At 38.1% G+C, this 22233-nt stretch overlaps 3 protein-coding genes across 8 annotated transcripts in view; all 3 read left to right on the top strand.

Annotated features, from left to right (window-relative positions):
• Positions 1–93: 93 nt before the first annotated feature.
• Positions 94–5188, top strand: plpp5 (phospholipid phosphatase 5). Of its 3 annotated transcripts, none has more exons than XM_079448482.1 (8): positions 94–367; positions 772–884; positions 1133–1241; positions 1357–1447; positions 1673–1736; positions 4045–4169; positions 4274–4444; positions 4616–5188. In XM_079448482.1, exons 2-8 carry the CDS (start codon positions 814–816, stop codon positions 4783–4785), a joined length of 801 nt encoding a protein of 266 aa, XP_079304608.1. In that variant the 5' UTR covers positions 94–367; positions 772–813; the 3' UTR covers positions 4786–5188. The 3 variants fall into 3 exon arrangements, with proteins under 3 accessions (XP_079304608.1, XP_079304609.1, XP_079304607.1); XM_079448483.1 differs by having other exon boundaries at positions 215–670; XM_079448481.1 differs by having other exon boundaries at positions 221–474.
• A 593-nt stretch (positions 5189–5781) lies between these two features.
• ddhd2 (DDHD domain containing 2) lies at positions 5782–13088 on the top strand. Of its 3 annotated transcripts, none has more exons than XM_079448478.1 (17): positions 5782–5986; positions 7828–7970; positions 8048–8244; positions 8323–8412; positions 8500–8614; positions 8690–8779; positions 8883–9018; positions 9111–9319; positions 9419–9486; positions 9838–9969; positions 10054–10140; positions 10318–10443; positions 11195–11350; positions 11441–11546; positions 11643–11783; positions 11892–12033; positions 12668–13088. In XM_079448478.1, exons 2-17 carry the CDS (start codon positions 7841–7843, stop codon positions 12741–12743), a joined length of 2001 nt encoding a protein of 666 aa, XP_079304604.1. In that variant the 5' UTR covers positions 5782–5986; positions 7828–7840; the 3' UTR covers positions 12744–13088. The 3 variants fall into 3 exon arrangements, with proteins under 3 accessions (XP_079304604.1, XP_079304605.1, XP_079304606.1); XM_079448479.1 differs by having other exon boundaries at positions 5976–6100; positions 12668–13077; XM_079448480.1 differs by having other exon boundaries at positions 5982–6100; positions 7898–7970; positions 12668–13077.
• A 220-nt stretch (positions 13089–13308) lies between these two features.
• The window catches only part of tacc1 (transforming, acidic coiled-coil containing protein 1), a 30125-nt gene continuing 21200 nt past the window's right edge, over positions 13309–22233 (top strand). Inside the window, exon 1 of one of the 2 annotated variants that reach the window (XM_079448477.1) lies at positions 13309–13457. In XM_079448477.1, coding sequence (XP_079304603.1) covers positions 13408–13457 — 50 coding nt within the window. In that variant the 5' untranslated portion in view covers positions 13309–13407. Of the gene's footprint in view, positions 13458–18056; positions 18326–22233 lie in introns of those variants that run through there. The other variant, XM_079448476.1, reaches the window with a different exon arrangement.

The raw sequence follows: 22233 nt of genomic DNA, 5'->3' as shown, positions 1-22233 counted from the left end.
AAGCCGACTTTAAATTTTTTACAAATATCTTTAAGATTCAATTATAAGTAGATTAAAAAACTACTGATATAAAGCCGAAATCAAGTTCTTCGGGGCCAACAACGCAGTTCACTGATTCGACTCACTAACTGCGGTTCGCCGAACGAACCGGTTCCAACGAACGATTCGCGATTCGGACACATCTAGTATGACGTGTACGTGGGTACCTACCTTCACCCACAGAGGCGCCTCGTCAGTGAACGTCTTTCGTCGGTCAGCTGCTGCAGGACATGTCAATTATATATGATAGACATCGCGAAATTCTGTTCCGGTGGCTGCCCTCAACCGCCGAGACGTCGCTCTAGACGGAAAAGAAAAGAATCGGAAGGTCTGTATTCCCCTCCACGCGCCGGTCGAAAGACGGAGGATGCGCGATGCCGTGTTTGCGGAAATGTTCGGGGGAATATTCAAATATCACAGACGTGCCGCGGTCCGGTGAGGCTCGCCCGGCTGGTGGCGGCAGATACCGGGCCGATTATCAGTATCTCTCCCGGGACTCTCTGCTCTGTTTCGTTTCACTTTTAAATATCGATACTTCCGCGCTGCAGGAGTGATGAGTCTAATCTCAAAAGTGGATTCTTTCCTTTGATGTTGGGTTAAACGTTTCTCGTCTTCTCATTTCACGCTGTTGGTGTGGTGAAACTGATTTCCTAGATTTGATCCGTTGTCTCTTTATGTTCAACGTGAGATTTATTCTTATAGTTTTATTCACAACAGACTGTTTCCCTTTAGGTCTTAGGTGGAGCTGTCTTCAATGACCGACCTGCACCAAAGATGAGGAAGAGTTTTGATAGTGGCTTCATTGCTGAAGTTATCATACGGCTGCTGCTTTTAGCTGTGTTTATGTAAGAAGACTTTTTACTCCAATAAATCCCACACTTGTTTATTAACCATATGCGGTTTATCGGATCCAAGCGATACTGACTTCATCCATAACCTGTTCTGCCAGTGTTTTGTCCTGGCTTCTTTCATTCACTAAATGAGCGACAGGTCCTCTTCCTGCCGTGTGATACGACTTTCCAGTCCATTGAGTTGAACCTCTGTTTGTCATGATCAAGATTGTTGTCTCAAGCTGTTTTTGTGTCCCGCACAGCGCGACGGAGCAACTGCCTCCTTTCAGCCGAGATATCCAGCCTGAGGAACTCTGGCTTTATAAGTTCCACCCGGTCAAAAGGGACCATGTGCCTACCCGCCTTATGTTTGTAAGTGCTTGTGACTCGTGTTCTGCTTCAAACGGATAGAAAGCGACAATTGAAAGGGTGTGTGATGATATCTGACGTTTGTGATCGTTCTCCTCTGTTTGACTTATGTAAATAGACTATCGCCCTGTGCACTCCGTTGGCGGTTATTTTCTTCTTCGCCTTCTTGAAACAAGGTGGAAAAGGAGATGTTAAAGAAGCGTCTCTGGGTAAGTTACAGAAAAGTGGAAACGTGCGTGTTTGTTGGTTCACTTAAAGAACTAATTGCTTGGGCAAAATGACCTCTTGCTCCATTATCATCACTTATAATTGACATATAGCCGTACTGTTGACAGTATGTGGTTAAAGTAGATGGTGCTGTGCGAGGAATGAAAGGATGGTCTTAATCTTGTTTGTGTCATTGCATGATGATGTATGTCTCCTGTATGTGACAGCTGCAACTTTGACGCTGGTGTTGAATGGAGTTTTCACTAATGCAATCAAGCTTGCCGTGGGCAGGTGAGTGGAGAAATACTAATTTGAAGGGGTAGTACACACAAAAATGTATATTCCAAACCTCTTTGTTGTTCCGTTGAGCACGATAAGAGATATTTAGAGGAATGTTTGCACCCAAACAGTTGTGGGGCAGTATTGCCTTCCATAGTAGGAAACAAAAGGACTATTTAGTCAGTGGTGCCTTCGAACTGTTTAGTTTCCCATTGCCCTCAAAATATCTTAAGTTGTGTTCAACAGAACAAATAATGTTATAACGTTTTGGAGAGTAACTAGTGAGTGGTTAAGCAGGTAGATTTGTCCATCAAAATATGGTGCATCAATATCATGTCTGTTTGATACATAAAATTACCATTTACTTCACGTACTTATCTACATGTGGTAAAGGGTCATTTCCATCAAAATCGTACCCGACAGCTCCTAAAACATTATTATGGACCGTAACTGTTGTGAATGTGAATCAGTGGTACTGTAGGTAAGGAGACAGTTTTCAGCACAATTTTTATGTACTTGCTCAATAACTGATTTTATTTTTGACTAATTATTCATGTTTTGTGACACGGTGTTATAGATGTGACATTTTATGCTATGGATGTGACATAAACTCTCATAGAACGTATTTGTTACCAATATATTGAACCGTCAGTTTATATTTATCTAAAATCCTTTCTAAACATCAGAAAAATGTCAGCCTTTGCACAAGTTTTATAGTTAAAAAGGGTAAATGCATTATGGATGTGACAAAATAGGACATTTTTGAGAGGATTTCTTTGAATTGAAATGCATAAAACAGAAACAATGATACGCAATAAATGGAGAAGGAGAGGCTCTTTATAATGGATAGAAAGAGTTATTTATAACGGATATATAAGAGTTATTTATTATATTATCATAATATTCAATTGCCCATTTAATGAGGAATATGTACTGTTATGGGTGTTACCTATGCTATGGAAAATCACTCTTAAAACAACATGCTTTAAAAACTTTGAGACCTCACATGGGTAATGAAACCAAACATATGTGCTGTTAAGTACGGTAATAACATTGAGTAAAAACTTGGTACGGTTGACATTTGCATTTAATTGCCCATATGTAGAATGTCCACTATGCAAAGAGTGATGACTTAAAATATTTAGAATGTTATTTTAATAGTAAATCAAATTAATATCAATCAAACTGCAATTGGTTTGTTTTGATTTAAGCCCAAATAACTCGAAAATATAGCCAAGTAAACACAATAAAAACATGATTAAAAATCATTTGTTTTCACATTTTGGATACCAAAATGTAATTTACATAATTATAATACAATTTTCTTTCTTGCTTGGCCAATTATCCATCTTACCTTAATACTATTCTGCCCTGCTGTTTATATTTGCTGCCTCATAAGCATTTTCCTTTAGGAAATGCAAATGTGCTTTATCCATTAGTCTCTTTTCAATTATTCATCGTTAATGTATGCATATTGTAACCGGATCTTCATAAGTGCTTTTATTCTGATAAGATATTTGTTGGTAAAAGCCTGTTTTACTAACTAAGTGCTCATTCTCAGTAATTAAACTTTACTAGATACTCTTGCAATACGGAGGCCCATTTCAAAGTAACAGTTGGAGGCCCCCAACACTCACATACCGACTCACTCGTAATGAAGAGATTGAATTAAATTATATTTCATATAGTTATCGATACTTAATATTTACCTCTGGACATGTATTTATAAATGAAGTCTAACCACCATGCATTCCTCATCATTCCTTTGTCGACAGTTATCAGTTTATCTTTTTCACAGACCTTAATGATGTATTTCGTACACTTAGTAAATTTTGCATCCATAAAGCATGCATGCATTAATGTTTAATAATAATAAAAACATGATTTTTAATAGAATTGAAATTAAGACCGACAGTAGGTGTTGTCTTTAATTAATGAGTCATTCATTCAAACAGACTCACTTGATTCAACCAGTAAGGAAACCCGAGCCAAATAAGAAAGTGACTTAAACCGCAATTCAGCGACTGGCTGCTAGAGACTAGCTCCAAAAGGGAGTCCATAGACATCCCATGTTAAAATGCTTGACAACAGAAAGAAAAACAGGCTTAACTACTTGTAATAAATATGACTTTGAGTGAACCTTTTGCCCAAAGCCCCTTTAACCCTTATGTCTATGCTTTAAACCCTGGTGTGTGCGAAATGTGATGGAAGGGGAGGGACATCCTACTGTAAGGCCTGTTTCAAGTGAAACGTAGCAAAGGCCCCGATTGTAGGTATTTATAGACTTAGTTTCCCTAATTCATTTCTTTCTTCTTGCCAGGCCCCGGCCTGATTTCTTCTACCGATGTTTTCCGGATGGCCTGATGAACCCTGAGCTTCACTGTAGCGGTGACCCCGATGTAGTAATGGAGGGCAGGAAAAGCTTTCCCAGTGGACACTCTTCCTGTAAATGCACATCCTGTTTATTTAATGCCTCCATACACCCTCAAAACATTACATAAGTGTGACATAACACAACTTTTAATAATGCTGCCCTTTATCTTTTTTAGTTGCTTTTGCTGGTCTGGGCTTCACTGCCTTATATGTGGCTGGAAAGCTGCACTGTTTTAGCCCTTTAGGCCGGGGTAAAGCCTGGAGGTTGTGTGCCTTCCTCACCCCCCTACTCTTCGCCGTCTTGATTGCCCTCTCCAGAACATGTGACTACAAACATCACTGGCAAGGTGAGAAACCTTTATCTTATATTGAATGTCAAGAAATTATTAAACGCCCTCACACATTATCAGGGTGTTGATCATGTGAATAATGAGTAACGTCTGCTAATGTAATATAGGAAATGATGACATCATCGCTGCCTTTTAAAATATATTTTATTATCTTGTTTATTCTTCCAGATGTGTTGGTGGGGTCTCTCCTCGGTTTAGCTTTTTCTTACTTATGTTATCGACAACATTATCCACCACTGAAAGACTCAGACTGCCACAGACCCCTCCGACATAGAGAACCACAGGTGCCCAACCAAGAGCGCAAGCAGACCAACCAAGGCTACCTTTTACCTTTGTAGGGACTTAAATTCTGCTGCACCCAACTCGGACCAACAATTTAATACTGTGTGAATGTTTACCTTAAAACTGACTTGGGATACATTCGCTTCCTAATGTCAGTTGCTGAGATTATGTCTATTTTATTAGTGCTACCATCCAACAGGTAATGGGTTTTGCCTTTCTGTAATGTTGTAAACATTCCCAATGAATGTTTTGTGTGTTGTAAGCCTGTCTTTTTGAAAAATATGTATCTCTTTGAAATTTATATGTGAAATATCTCAGTAAGAGACCTCAATGTTTGTTAAAACAGCTTCTAGGTCTATTTTACAATATAGCAGACATATTTATAGAACTCTTGAGTATGCATGAAGAAAATCTTCTCCCAGTGTCTGTGTCAATAAAGTTTGGGATGATTTATATGTATCGGCTGAATTGTGGTCAGATCATTGGGCGGTGTGATAAGACTATACCCTATAGAATAGAGCAATATTTGCTATGAGGAGAACTTTGGCCAGCATGCTGTTTACTGTTCATAGATAAGGTGGTACAGTTCGGAACATCATCATCAAAACAATGGCCTAAAATGTGTCAGCATCAATAAAGTCGCAGTATTGTCTAACTAGACCAATATAAACCTAAAGATTTTCATTTCATGCTCCTGGTAAGATTTCAAGTGTATACCTCCATTAAAAACACTTGAATTTGTTTGCTTTTAAAATACATCTTTAGGCGTACAGATTAAATTCTTAAAATTAGATCATATCAATATTGGATAGGATATTAAGCAATAACAGCAAACACGTGTCCAGAATTTTGACACGTAGATGGTCTGCCGTGTACTTAAAAAACTAAAGCAACATCTATTAAAATCTACGTTAATTCACTACTGGAATTTAAAAGTAAAGTATAAACAAAATCTTCTCTCTTGAATTGAATTATTGTTGAGTTATTTGTTTGTAATGTTTCTATTATCGGGTATGACTTTTAAGCATCATTACAATTGCGCAATGCACATTGACTTATTTTTAGCATTTGTGGAAGTCCTAGATGTGTCATGAAGTTTTCTATTGGTGATCTTAATCGACCTTCACACCATTTTAAGACCAATAATAAAACTGCAGCTTTTCTCTTTGGAGGATTTACTTACACTTGTGAACAGCACTGTGAGGTTCGCTCTGTCAGAAGTCAATTGTCCCACACGGGCATCCGTACGGCCAGCCGGTGAGTAGATGACGATACGTCAGTAAATTGTGTTTTTCTTCTTTGCTCCGTATTTCCAGAGGTTAAACGTCCTCGGTATTTGGGAACAGAATGTCTTAACATCGCGCTGTATAGGTGTGTAAAAAGACTCGTGTCTGAGTGGCACTGACTCGGTGCTTTATTTTGAAAGCCAGCGTGTTATTGTTTGTTTTTATCGAGACATTGTATCGTAGTTTCTGTTTAAGAAACAACACACGGCAACTTAAGTATCTCTTTTAATGTGATACAATTGTGTCAAATATTTTGGAGGTCTTACGTACCTTGTCCTACTTTTGGAGGACAAATTCACGCCCAACACATCCGTCCTGTTTTATATACATGATGGTAATAAAGCAATACGCCACAAGAAGCAGTGGGTTACAGTGCATTTTATAACAGCTAAAGGCGCTTTAACATGCACTGTTACCCACTGCTTATCGGGGTTTATTGCTTTTATAAAACGTTTTTTCCATATGCTTAGCAAGGTTTCATAAAATACAGTAAATAAAGTGATATTTATGCTATGTAATGCGGTCAGCAGTTATAAATCGGGGCATCTTATATACGGCTTAGAACTCGGCTCAACCAATAGGAGTCGAGGACCAGAACTGACCGATTTATCATTTTAAAGCTATTTTTGTTCGTGAATTATGATAAATATCATTTTTTATATAATTTTTAGAGGAGTCAAAATCAATTTATGTGAAAATTAATCCACGGAGGCAGGCCCAAAAAGTCTATTTTGTGTGATTTTTGACAAATGAAGATATTTAGATGACATCCGAGAGATTTCCAGGCCTTCTCATTGACATCATGGTGTCAGTTTTTGCCAAGGTCCAGAAAAGTACTTAAGACATCATTGAATTGGTTCATCCGCTCATAATGGCTCGGTTGAATTTCTTTGAAGCAACGAGAATGCTTCATGTGTGAAAAACAAAGCAAAATACTGTGTTCACGAGAGGTCCTCGTCTTCTTGGACGAGAGCACTTTGACGCATGTGTATTAGATTTGTGCGCCGAACACCGCATGGGGCATTCCCTTATGGGACCTCGGCGCTCTGACTCACAACGTGGGACAGTTCTTTCCTCCAAGAAGAAGAAGAAGTGCTCTCGTAAGCACGCGACATACACTGACAAGACATTTTGTTTTTCGCACATAAAGCATTCTCGTCGCTTCAAAAACATAAACTGAGCCACTATGAGCGGATGGACTAATATAAAAATGTCTTTAGTACTTTTCTGGACCATGGCAAAAACTGACATCATGATATCTATGAGGAGGCCTGGAAATCTATCGGATGCCAACTAAATATCTTAATTTGTGGTCCGAAGATACCAGAAGTTCTGTAAACATGTTTAACATTGTGTGGGTCACAAAGTAGATTTTTGGATGAACTCCCCCTTTAAAGCAGTAGTTCACCTTCATAATGAAAATCTGTCATCATATACTCACCCTCTTGTCATTTCAAACCCGTATTACTTACTTTCTTCTGCAAAACACAAAATAAGATATTTTGAAAACTGTTGGTAATAGAACCACACAGCCCCCCCATTCACTTCTACTGCAACCAATGCAAGTGAATGGGGGGCTGTTAAAAACTTTCTTCAAAATATCTTCTTTTTTGTTCTGTGGAAGAAAGCAAGTAATACAGGTTTAAATTGACAAGAGCGAGTATATGATCACAGAATTTTAATTTTAAAGGTGAAATACTTTAACTGCAATAAATATTCTGTCAACAAAAGTGACCTTTCATCCCATCGCATTTTTAATCCAATTTTAGTCCTTGAAAGCATTGACTAAAATACACAAAAACATATTTGCAGTTAAGCGCTCGACATGACTACTGCTGAGCCTTATGAAACCATCCACTACCACTGGTTCTACAACCAGCAGGTGGACTCCAGGGATTCCTGGCAACCCTTCAGCGAGGACGACTCGCAGCGGCTGGAGAATGCATACACTCGAGGTCTTTATATTGCTGAAAATGTTTTTGTTTTGTTGTCAAGTTTGTGACATAATCACACATCAGAATGATGTCTTTAGTAGGGAAACACGGAACGGAGGAGGTGGTGGTGGCTACCGAAGGAAGGAGGTATGATGTCAGGCTACGAGAAAGACAACGTTACGCTGTATACTGGGAACAGACGCCCACCGAGGTCAGGCGCTGCTCATGGTTCCACAAAGGCAGCAAAGACATTAACTTTTCTCCTTATACTGAAGAACTCAGTGAGATCCTAGAGGTGCGTTTTGAAGAAACATATTTTATTTCTGGAATACTAAATGGATTGAAGCAAATTACATTTCTTTGTTTGGAACAGGACGCCTATATGATTGCATTTACCCTGAACGAATGGAAAACAAATCTGGAGCTTCCAACAGGAGAAACTGTGATCCTCCACAATCCAAAGGTATTGTACGAAAAATCAATTCCCCATACCAACGGAACAAATAAACATTTTGTCTCAATCTGTGTGTTATTAAAAATTGTATTTTAGCTCATGACATTGCATCAAAATAGCTGCAAGGACTTCCCCCCTTCCCCGTCGGAGCGGTCTCAACCCAGGACGCTGAAAAGAGGAATTGAAAGTATTTCAATAGAGATTCCAGAGGGTGAGTGCAGCACCCCATGTCTTAAATAGAGCTTTGTTTAGCTTTTTTTAAGGTAAAGCATTATTTTATTTATAGGAGAGCCAGAGGTAGTAGACCATCTGGTGTTTATGGTTCACGGTATTGGTCCGGCCTGTGACATACGTCTGCGTAGCATTGTCCATTGTGGTGAGCTGTATTTTGTAACCCTTATAATCTAAAACAAGAATCTCATAAAGCCGCCACTCAACAATGCTCTGTTTTGAGAGTATTTATGTTTCGTTTGCTGCAGTGAACGAGTTTCGTAACGCATCGAACGGCCTTATAAACACTCACTTCAGGCAGGGTGAGAGCACCATTGGGAGAGTGGAGTATCTTCCAGTCAATTGGCACAGAGTCTTGCATGGAGAAACTACAGGAGTTGACAAGTAAGATGGGCACAAAAACAGACCTAAGGTTTAAGTTAAAACTATGTAAAAGCTACATGAATATTTTTCTTGTTTACTTTTACTCCCAATAGAGACATTGAAAGAATCACACTTCCCAGTATCAGCGGCCTGCGTCAGTTCAGCAATGACACGGTGCTGGACCTTTTCTTCTACAATAGCGCCACATACGGTCAGACCATTGTAGATACAGTGGCCTCGGAGATCAACAGTCTGCACAGCCTCTTCCTACAAAGACATCCATCCTTTACAGGATACGTTTCACTGGCAGGACATAGTCTTGGTATATAGCTATAACTTTGCTTTGTAAAACTACATATAACCTGTTGCTGCAAACATTTTACGTGGGGTTTTAATAAAATGCTGTCATTTTTTTTTGCAGGTTCATTGATCCTTTTTGATCTTTTGACCAATCAGAAGATAGATTCAGAGACCACTGGTCACGATGAGGTTTGTCACGTGATTGGTTTGTCGTAACAACTTATCTAAATGACTTTATCTAAAATTATGTTATTATAATTAAACATGGTGAGCTCTAAGATTTATCAAATTCAAGTTTTTTATTACATACGTGAATTTTAGCAGGTACAAATTTAGCCTCATGCATCTATACCATAAATTTCAACGAAAGAAATCTAATTTTTAAAATAAAATAAAAAATCTAATTGATGTTATTCATCAAATATTTTTGCTCATTAAACCATAATGATGCAGTAGTAGCATGCTGCTAAAACAATATTGTGACTTCTATTGATTCTTTAAATCGATTGATTATTAATGTTTTGTTGTGTTTTTATCCAGCTCCATGATGATGACCCTAAAATTGCTACAGCTTGCTGTTCCTTTAACACCCTGGAGGATGCGCTAAGGGGTCAGGGGTTGGATGAGCATCTCAAAATACTAAATCGAGAACAAGTAGATCTAGATTCCCTGGTCAGTTTTCAAGCTTTTTAGCACATTTTTGCAAACTGCTACATCTTCCTTTTTAAACCTCACTGATATTTTTTTTTCTTTCAGATGCTTTGCTCCGAGGGGGACCTTAAAGACATTGGAATACCTCTTGGACCTCGCAAGAAAATTATGAACTTGGTGAAGAAATGGAAGGTAATTCCTCATAGTTCTGTGTTTGGAAAAGCTCAATGGCTCATGGCAGAAGTTCATGTGGGCTTAATTGCTTGAGGTTTCCTATCCACACCCATATGGTCAAGTTAAAGGGGGCAGAAAGGAATCCGTTGTTTTGGATCGGAGTGTTTTGACACTTTCTTCTTGACTAACCAACAGCACTCCAGAGCCGGAAGTGGACATGCAGCTCATTCCTCAGGTCTAGGTATGAGAAGTACTCATGAACATCAGAACACCACCACTAGTGCAGTGGATTATCAGCATTTTGATGTTGGCATTGGACAGGTAAAAAAGTCATTAGTGTGGGGTGAAATTACATAGGCTAAATTAAGACACTTTATATAGTAGCCCGTATAAAAAGCCTGTAGCCCGTCTTTGGTTTATATGAAGCAAGTTATTCTAGTTTACTAAAATGTTTGTTAAAATTAAATTAAATATTGCCCTTAAAATTACTTGCAAAAAATCAACTGAAATGAGTAAATTTAGTAAAACTAAACTAAAAGTAAATGAATATTAAATTGCAACCATAAAATAAACAAATAAATAATCAAATGGCAATAGTGTGCAGGTCATTTGCTATAATTTACATACAAATCTAAAAATAAAAACTAATTTAAAATATTAATTATTAACTATAACAACTCTGATATGAAGGTATAGTAAAAAATGTATTTATTATAAAAATGTTGCAATCTGTAAATATAATACAATAATGCAATGTACATTGGTGTATTTAGTTTTTATGTTATAACATTTGTATGATGTACTTGGATTAATTTAATTTAATTATGCATTAATTATAATTATGAATAATGTATCAATTAATTCAAAATATAATTAATTAAATTTAGACTGTTCTTTTTTAATAATATTTATTTATAAATAAATTACTGATATTTATATAATATTTATATACTGTATATATATATATATATATATTAACTAATAATATTTTATCTACTTATGATATTGTCTTGAATTGTCTGCGACATGACTAGAAAATAATTTGTTCTACATTTTTTTCTTTATTCCGCAGGTTTCCATTGACTATCCTCAGTTTGCGTTTCATCCTCAGGCATTTTTTGCCTTAGGCTCACCCATAGGAATGTTTTTGACCGTCCGAGGACTAAAGAGGGTCGACCCTAATTACAGCTTCCCTACCTGCAAGAGTTTCTACAACATCTTCCATCCAGTAAGACCACAACTGAAACAATATTCAAGAATCTTAAATCATACGCATCACGTAACTGCGCTCTTACACCTTAATATAAAATCTATGCAGTTTGACCCAGTGGCATATCGGATCGAGCCCATGATTTTGCCTTCGGATGTAAACCTACCAGCTATGTTGATGCCCCATCATAAAGGCAGAAAGAGGATGCATCTCGGTATTTCAGATCACCTTTACACAACTAAATCGTTCATTAGAATTAAAAATGTATAGTATATAAATGTTGTCACTATAAGCTCTTTGATTTCTGCAGAGCTAAAAGAGGGTTTGACTCGAGTCAGCTCTGACTTTTTGGGCTCCCTGCGCATGGTTTGGCAGAGCATTTCTCAGGTGCCCACACCAGCACTGGCGGAGGGTGGACTCAATTCAATGTCCCCTATAGAGGAACCAGAAGGTACATATAAAACTGTGTGTTAATATTAATAATAGGATAACTACTGTAATAAAGCTTTCTATCTGCAATATCCATTATAGACAGTTGAAGTTTTTTCAATAATCACAGACTCACCAATGGAACAGGAAGAGAAGATCATGAAGGTGGGGATGTTGAATCGTGGACGACGCATTGATTATGTTCTTCAGGAGACTCCAATAGAGAGTTTTAATGAATACCTATTCGCCATACAGAGCCATTTGTGCTACTGGTAAGAAAAAATACGAACCAATAACAAATCTTATATATCTTGCCTTATTGCAGTGTTTCTCAAAGTGTGGGGCGGGCCCCACTGGTGGGGAATAGAGACATGACAGATGGGGCGCGACGAACGGGAGCAAATTGGGTCATTTTTATGAATTCCTTTATTTATTGACCGTGCACTCAAAAAAATAACAACGACACATTTTAATGTAAGCCTTTCATAAAACAACATCAGACTGCAAAGAAAATGTCACACGGATGTAGCCTTGGAGAACGATTTCATGCCGGGATGTTAATTGAAGCGGCACAATGTGGAGAGGCAGTAGGCGGTGGCAAGTATAAAAGTGAGCAATGGATAAGTTTGTTACACGGAAAGCTTTCCTGTAGCTCAGTGGTTAGAACATGGTGTTAGCAATGCTGAGGTCATGGGTTCGATCCCAAGGATTGCACATACGTAGATACAATTGTATTATGCCAAGCGCATAAATGTAAATGGAAAGTGTATTACCATTTTGTTGGCGAAAGGTGGGGTTCAGAACCCTTCCCAACCTCCAAATGGGGAATGGCAGAAAAAGTTTGAGAAACACTGCCTTATTGTAACTAAAGAGGGATAAAATGAATAATCATCTTATGTATTGCAGGGAGTCGGAAGATACCGCTCTCTTGGTTCTGAAGGAGATATATGAAGATTTTCCAGTGGCATCTTCACAGTCTTAGATGTGACTGTTATAAATGTATTGTATAGTAATAACAAGGCCCAGTATATGGTGAGTCTAGTAACTAATATCACCGATTACAACCAGTTAACTACCTAAAACAACTTTTTTAATGGAATATCATCTAAACGTGTGCCAATGAATAAAGTATTATGTCAGCCATCTCAAGGCAGGCTTTGAGACACCCAACCCATTAGATGTCCCCCGTGCACCAACACTCTATTCTAACTTATTGTGACTTTGGTCAGTGGTTTTCTAATCTTGAAATGTATAATTGAATATTGTATTCCAAATGTATGGATGTTTTTATTATTATTAAATTCCTAACCTAAAGTATGTGTCGTGTTCTTATACAGCACGTTTCTTGTTGCCACGTGCTTGTCGGTGTATCGTCAGACAGACGTCCCTCAAATATCACCGTCTTTAAGACAAAAGTCTGATCATAGCCAGCGGGAAGTTCGTCCATTTCTGGAACAGTGCGCCACACATTACAAAACATCCCGTTTCCATACAGAGTCATGAAGTGCCCTCCCAGCCTCCGCCAGTAAACACAACAGCATTACTCCAGTCAGCTCCTCGCCGCCTCCCTTTAAACGCGCGCGCACGCACGCCGCACTACTTCGGGACGCGTTAACGACGTGTCAACAGGGGAAGAAGATATTTGAATGAAGTCCGATCTACAGCGTTTGACGAAACAGAAGAACATGTATGTGAGGTGAGCAAGCGCACTTAGAGGAATGTTATACTACAGCTGTTTTGTGTTTTCTCATCTGCCTTGGAGGGAACGGAAGCCGGTTATGTTACACGTCCATGGAAGCTCGAATTTACACGCTGCTTGTGATAAAAGTAGATTTTTTATCTCAGTAAGTCAGTAACAATGACATTTCAGCGTTCAACACCTTCCTTTCCTCAAATTTTGTGCTTTCTGTAGCTAACGCACAGAACGAGCGCAGTTCACGGGACGCTTACTTTGAGATACTTTTAAAACGTTTATTTGCGTTAACATTTCACGTTATTTTAACATTCTGTACTACATATTTACTGCGTAACCTCCATTACATTTACATTTAGTCAGACGCTTTTATCCAAGCGACTTACAAAGAGTTCGGGGAGCAATAAGCGATATATAAAAGAGCAATACGGTGCTAAAGACCCACCCACATAAAGACTAGCATTATAGCATATTTACTGTACTAAACTGTAGAATTCATAGATATTCGTGTTTTTGAACCTTGCCATGGTGTACTGTAGGATTCGTATATAGTGTTTTATATGGGTTTATATGGAATGTGTGGTGTACTTTAAAGTGCGACTGCTTACAAGTGACAAGCTAGAACTTGTTTTGAAGCGCATCATTACGCAACGATCTGTGCGGCTGTTTGTAAACACAAGAACGCAAATTTTATGTACAACACACTGGAAACAAAACGGTTTATTTACTGAAACGGTTTATTCACTCGTATAAATAAATATAGAGTATTTTGGTGCTGACGTACTCTGGTAAGGGAATTTATCCGGCGCGTGTCTTGAGGGTTTTACGCGGGCTAGTCAGTCACTAGTCACAGCTCTGTTCATTGTAATATTATACAGTTATATTGTCTGTTGGGTGTGAAGGGTAGTTCTTAGCTCACAGAAGTAATTTGGTTGCTCAGGTTTTACAGTCCAAACTTTACCACTTTTATATTTGTTTGCCCCTGAAGAGTCCTGTTGTTTTCACTGCGTTTTGGTCTACTTTCCAAAATATTAACAGCTTTAGAGAGTCGGTACTTACTTACACACTTCAGTGCACAAATTGTCACAATCCAGGCTGAAGTCTTCTGCAGATCCTGCATTCCTTTCACAGTCACATGGTTGTCGAGTGCTTGGAAATGCCTGTGAAATGTAAATACCGGCATCATCTTTGATCATCAGGGATGGCAAGTTAGACTATATGAACTGTGGTTTTGTGAGGAGTCGGTAACCACATGAGAACTCTATTCTTGTTGATGCTGTAATTGTGCCGCCACCTCATCCGCCGACGTAGAGGTCGGTTTGCTAAATTCATTCGATGAGAAACGTACAGAAGTCCCCGAACAGCCCACATTCGGAAAGAACAGGTCAGCGACCCTCCCGTTTTATAAAAAGACTCACTGTTGGCTCACTCTTACATTTCTTCTGTTTTTAAACAGCCATTAGGCACCGAAGAAAGAAACCGGGATGAAAATCCAATTGGAATCTTATTGGCATCAACATCTACTTTTAAGTGAGCAGCTGCCTCAAAAGCTTGAACCTCGCATGTGGATTGCTTCATGTTGGCGTTCTCTCTTTTTCAAGCATCTTAAGGCCAGTAGCAGAAGGATGAGGTCACACATCATTGCTGGGAAATGTGAAGTTGTGTGCCAGTCATCTGAGTTAGAATGCTGGAGGGTGAAACTTTGTCTGGCCCTGTAAATCAGGAGTGGAGCGATATCTATCGTGCTTAGATTCTTACATCCTGACCTCTACGCTGCACTGGAGACTATGTAATCATTCTTTGTGGAAGGATATGGAAAGATGTTGAGTCAACAAAGGAAAGTTTCCCAGCGTGAGATAACTTATGGTTGCATGCCTCTGAATGGAGTCTAGACAAAACTCATGGAGTCCTGAGTGAACAGAGTTTGTCATGTTCCATGTTCTCCAATTCGGCTTGATGCATTCTTCCTGCTTAAACATATTTAATATATTCTTATACTTTGTAACATTATTACATTTAACTATAGGGTTAATTGCTTCGTATAGAGAACGTCAGAACTCAGTTGTCTTTAAGAGGTTACAGGTTGTGCTTCGTGCACCAAAATATATATTCTCCTTTTTCTTTTCAAAGTTTACACTACATTTGTAGAACTAACTTTTTTCTCCATTGAAAGAATGTTTTCCTCTTTGCTCACTTCAACCACAAGATGGCATTCTTTATTAGATTTTAGTTTTTCGACATCCTTCTCTAAGCTGCCTCATGTATGCAAACCAGGCAAAAGTCCAAATGTGATGGAGCAGCACTAATGTTGCTAAATTGCTATTCGGAAGCTTTGTTTGAAATTATTGTTGACTCTTTACTACTCTTCGAACCCATGCCACACAGTAATATTCAGCAAAAAGCCTACCATGTAAGTACATTTATAAAAAGTGTTTATTACTATACCATTTTACCAGACGTAAACGTTTTTCAGGTGTTTATTCATAAAAACAATTCATATAATGTTTTACTTCAGTTGAACATTCTTGCGGTTGTATAGAGCCGTGGTTCCCAAAGTGTGTGCCGTGACAACTGGCAAGTGTGGCCGCTGAATCTCAGGTTTTTTCCAGTATCATTTAATAATCTTTACATCATATATTTTAAAACAGTGGTCTCCAGCGTGTTGCCTGTGGGGACCTGGTAGCCCGCATTAACTCTGTAAGGTGCCCGCTAAACACAGGCCTCACCAATAATGCTAAAGACAGTTGAAAAATCTGTGACCTATACCGATCAGCCAAGTGCTACATCGTCATGAAAGTTTATTATTAGCAAGTGTTATAAGCTTTAATATGTTCAAGTGCAAAAATATCAGAAAGAAAACTGAATTTGGTTCTGTGAGCGTAAAAATAAGGCATCACATGTTTAAAGTTTGAAAGTATGTTATCAACAAGTAGCCCTCTAGAGGATTTGAGATATTTTGGTAGCCCTCGCCTAGAAAAAGGTTGGAGACCCCTGTTTTAAAATATATCAAAACACCAACATATGAGCATGTTCGTACGAACATGAATATGCAAAAACCTGCGTTGGGAAGACAGCGTTCACATGACTCAAACGAACCGAACTCTGAGTTGTAGCCTATATGACAGATGGTTCATTTGAATGAGTTGTTTCACCTTATAATGTATGTTGTAATGCATTTCTAATAAATGAATGCAGCTGTTTATACTTAATTTGTTGTTTGGCCCTCTGGATTTAATTTTATATATGTACGTACGCATGAACATGTGAATCAGGGTTGGGGTGCCATCTTGCTTTCAAAAAGTTTGGGAACAACTGGCATAGAGAGTGGCACTGATGTCACATGACGTCATTTGTGCTGTGTTCAAAACTGAAACAGGAAGTGCATCTGTATCATTGTCTACGTCTTGCAAAATTGTCTATATTTGATATAGGCATTTCACTTTGAGGCAATACGAAGACGTTCACTGCTTACTACTCTGAAATGAAGGAAATACATCCTAAGGGAGCACACACTGATCTCAGAACAGTTTCGTTTCAGCACTATTGCGAAGTCTTTAAATGCGAGGAAAAATGTGTCAGGTGCATGTGAGGCGAACTTTTAGGTGAACTTCTCTCAAAAGGACGTAGTTTTGGAAACTCATATTGCTTTGGAATGATATGAGTGGTCTGTAAATGATGAAGGATCAGTTTGTGTGGAAAAACACAGAGATATTAAGATCATAGATTGCATTTAGAAGACTGCCGGTTATTTTAACCGCACGCTTTTTGCATGCTTATCTGTCCCAAGCACTGCTGTCGTTCCTTTAATCTCCAGTTGCTCCACAAGCTAGCTTATTCAGAACATCATACAATTCCTACATTACCTTGATATGGTCTTAAAAAGAACAGCTAATCAGATTTGACCCACATATGAGGTTGACCCTTATAACACAGCCTCATGAGATCACGGCAACGTGTTTTACGAGATCACTGCAAATGCTTGTGCAGTTGTATGTGAGGAGGAGTGGCCCTTTGGCCAGATCCTTTTACTTGTATTTGTTCTTGATCACTTTAGATCATCAATGCAGATCTATTCAAAATACGATGAGATAAACCTGTCGGGATGGATGCCTGGGTGTGTATCCCAATCCCTCCCTGCCAGTGTTCTGTGGAATGTCCCACATCTGAATGTTTGTTTAGAGTCCACATGAGTAGCGCCCATTAGTTACTACAAGTTTGGCAGACTGGCTAAGGTTTGCGTTAAAGTTAATAAAAAATATCACAAATATTCCAAAAACAGACTTGTATAGACATATGTATATATTGTATTGTACACATTTGTCCCTAACTCTGTTTCAGGCAGATTTGTCAAAATCATTTGTAAATAGAATACATAAATATTATTAAGTAAATAATATATAAATATAATAGGAAAATGAATTAGAAAGTTAAATAACAAATACACTTAGAATCAAATAATAAATAATCATAACCAATCATAATAAATATAGAGTATATTTCAGTGCTAGTCTACAGTTAGCCGTATATAAAAACAATAACAGTGTGCAGTATGTCCCCGTTAAGATAAGAAAACGTGTGTGACAGCTCAGGTGGGAGGAGCCCGAGAGATAGAGGCGGGGTACCGTACAGCGTAGAAACAAGCAGTGGTTCAGCATTTCTGTACTGACACACTTTGCGCTGTCACTGCTGTAGCTCTGGACCGTATGTTTCTGACAACATGAGTCCATCACACCTGCTAGGACCACTACATTTATATATTTAAACACACACACATGATCACACAAACTCTACAAACAGACTGACAGCATGGGGGGATTTCAAAGCAAGAAGACCAGTGAGACCAACTCTCCAAACCATAAGAGCAGTAGCAAGTAAGTGTCAAAGTTTTTGTTTCTTAAATGATTTAAGTTGATTTCATACTATTTTTTGTAGTATTTGTAAGGTAAGAAAATCGACATATACCTGCAATTGCGCTCAGTGAAACATTGATATCCTTGTACCTGTTTGTCAAAACATCAGGCTGTGTGCCAAAATGATTGTGTCATTTACCTAGTGTACGTTGTGTTTGCTATCACTTTCCAGCAGACTGAGTTGTAAAGAAAAGGTGTGGTTTGAAGTGTTTTTCTGTGGGGATTATGCATATTATGTTGTCAGATTAAAACAAACTCTGATCTCCTAGACTGCTTTCAGGAAGTTTGTTCTAAATATTATTCGCTTGATGTAACACAATACTGTGTAAAGCACAAAAGTTCTTTTGTGAAACAACCCGCAGGCCTTTATTTTCTCTCTATCCAATCCAGCCTATTGAAAACTGGGGAATTACTGTACTGTATACAGTTTCATCACGACAGATGGATCTAGTCTATATCACGACTAGCCCATCCCTGCCAGTATCCGTGTTTCAGTGTTGTGCGTTTGTTTATATTGAAAACCTTCCCAAGATCTTGTGATCGACTACATCACCATCTGCAAGGTGTGCAGGTGACATGTCACTCAGTCATCAGTTTAGTTTGTCTTGACGTCCCACTGGTGAATACATTTTAGGATGGTAGCTGTGTTTTGAAGGCTTGATTCTGCCGGTTCAAGCTGGTCATCGGCTGGTCGACGTGGTACCAGCCAATTTGTGTGTTGATTTGCATATTCAAATGTAACATTGATTCCTAAAATCTTTATGTGCAGGTTGCGTGTAGTTTTAGAGCTTTATGCGCGAAGAGTGTTTGCAGGACATTCTCTGTAGTTTTTATAGTTGTGCTTGAATCTTGATAAGAAAATGTTATTCCGAGTTTCGGACGACATACATACAACATCGCATGGGCTGTATCAGAAAGAGTTTGGATGTCCTGTAAACGTTTCATTTCTTGCCGTGTCTGGATTGCTTGTTGTATACACACAGTGATCTAAAAATAACCGCTTTCATACGGATGGCAGTTCTCAGAAGGACGCTTTAGCCGTTTTCCCAGACTGCAAAGATTTTACTTTCTTTGTAAAGGGGTAATTTGTTATATTGGTGTGAACATTAGTAATAGGACTGTTTGTACTTTTTTTGAGGAAAACGGAATTTGTTCAAACAAACAGGCCTCTCTCTTGAAAGGAAATGCTAATACGGACATTCTTGTCGATGAATGTTTGTTTCTGTTTTAAGGCGGGGTCGAGGGAGGCAGAGGAGTCACTTGGGGATGTGGGTTCAGGGTCACAGCTGAAATGATATTCTCCATTCGTGTGCTTGCACATTTGTGGACAATTGAGGGCTTGTGTAAAGTTTTTGTATTGGGATGTGACTAGCGTTACATGTCCCATACAGCCATGGAAAAAAATTAAGATACGTCATTTCAAATTTATTCTCAGTTTTATAGGTTGTGTGTTTATGGAAAATTAGCATTTTTTGCTTCATTCTCTGAACTACTAACAATGTTTCTACTTAATTTCAAATCAAAATATTGTTTCTATGTGCATTTATTTGCAGAAAATGAAAACTGGACAAACAGGTGAAAGTAACAGAAAAGATGCTCTGTATCTTTTCAGACCACAAATATTGTTCATATTCACTTTTAAGCAATATAACAGTAATATTTGTATCTGTATTTAGGAAAAGAACAAAAATAATTATTATGTGGTAACCTTGATTTTTGTCACAGTTTTGTCATGCAGTCTTTCACATTCTGTCAGATGACTTAATGTCACTTCTAAAGTTTGATTTTGTTGAAATTCACACACACTGGACTGGAATGGCCAGAATACATCTAGAAATACTGATCACGTGAAAATTTGGAATGATCTCTTTGAATTTTTCCCACGGCTGTATAAAGGTTTAGTGTAGTAGATTCTACTTTACATTACTTTTATGAATGAGGGACACTTAAAGAAGACACTTTGTCCAAAGCATCAGTGAATTCAAAGTATGTTTTATCAGCATGTGTGTTCCTTGGGAATCAATCCCAAAACATTTGTTAAAGATGCTTTACGCTCTACCAACAGAGCTACACATGTATATTTTAGATTTTATTTCTATTAGTGTTATATTATACATACATATTAAGCTATTCATATTAAAAACGTTATATATAAAACATCCATTTAAAATGTTTATACTGTATTGGAGGCAAAGATGGTGAACATCTATTTTACATTAACACACATTTGACCAGCAGATGTCGCCAGCATGCCGTAAGCTTTTCAAACGTTCACATGAAATATCAACATGGGTGACCCTGTCTGTGAAATCCCGCCTAAAGTCTCATAATCACAGTATGTTCATTACATTATGTATAATAATTTTATGTAGAAAACAGTAAATCACAAAAAATGTCTTTAGCTGGGTTTTAACAGGCCTTGTCACAAATGTTCTCAGATCTTCTGTCGATTTGTACTTAATACTACATATCAAGGGAGTGAGAACCAGAGGGGCGGAAGTGACATTTCATCAACTTTACAGAAGAGCCAGAACAAAAAAATACCATAGTTTGATCTTACTTTATGTATTGATTTGAATCTTTTATAATAAAGCTGTCGCACACATGGATGACAGTGTACTTATTGAACAATATTTAAACATTTGCTCCGAAGAAAACCAGAAGAAGAGGCTCTTGATGAATATCTCCAAATTGATTAAGATGTAATTTTGGCTGTAGAAAGGGCTTTCATTTGAAATATACTCTCTATATCTCTATATATATATATATCTCCATTTTACCCAAAATGTCAAATACTCCCTGTGGTGTGCAGGGCGGGACGAGAGCCGTGAGGGAAAGGCTGGTCCTGCTCACCACACGCCCCTTTGGTTCTCACCCCTCGAAATGACATGCAAATGTTTTATCCATTGAAAACACATCACAGTACGAGCTTATCGTCTTGAAAAAAATACAAAACTCGCAATAAAAACGCTTTATATATACATAATTTGTCCTTAGTTTCCATGTATCTCCCTTTATTAAAATATTCATTAAAATGATAGTTTTTTGTGTCCTGTAAAAGAAAGAAAGTCAAACAGGAAGATGAAAGAATTGTGATTTTTGTGTGACCTGTCACTTATATGGAGTTATATAAAAAAAATTTGACCCACTAGGTGGCTCTGCGATCAAGTAAACTGCTCAACACAGGCAAGAATGTTATATGCAGTGCATATAATGTTTAGTTCTTGCAGGTAGTATGACCAATAAATAATGCAGCAAAAGCCCACAGAGTTCCTATCTTGCCGTTTTAGCGCTACTAAAGGTCTAAAGATCTTTGACTAACATCTTCAGTATTTTGAGTGACACCCGACAGTGACTTTATCTTGCATCTTCCTTATTCCTGATGTTTGTCATCCCGCAGTTTGGCTAACATTCATAAAACGTGCTTTACAACAGGGGCCTGGTTTCCTCCAGACACACACAAATACCCCAAACACTACTCGAAGTCAACATTTACTCCCTGTCTCCATGGCAACAGTGTCTTCGGATCCACTGTCATATTCACGAATCAATCCTCATGCTTCACTGTTAAAAACAGAGTTCAATCCAAAAGATTACAAAAATACGGTATTATTTATTTTACTGTGCCGTTACTGCAGACATACTGTAGATCCTCATAACTCACGTGTGTTGTTTTTGGACAGCTGTTGTCTCTGCCTTGTGACTCGAGTAAAAATAACAATGATTATTGCTTGCTGTTAATAGACTGCTGCTCTATAAGGCTTTACGTATAGATTAGAAAAGTCGCACACATTTAGCTATCATGCACCGATTTTCACTTATCACAACAATTTTGCAATTTGTCATCTTATTGACTAATTGATTATTTT

The sequence above is a fragment of the Barbatula barbatula genome, assembly GCF_947034865.1.
Source record: "Barbatula barbatula genome assembly, chromosome: 24".
In the NCBI taxonomy this organism is placed as follows: Eukaryota; Metazoa; Chordata; class Actinopteri; order Cypriniformes; family Nemacheilidae; genus Barbatula; species Barbatula barbatula.
This window is presented reverse-complemented; position numbering and strand designations above follow the sequence as displayed.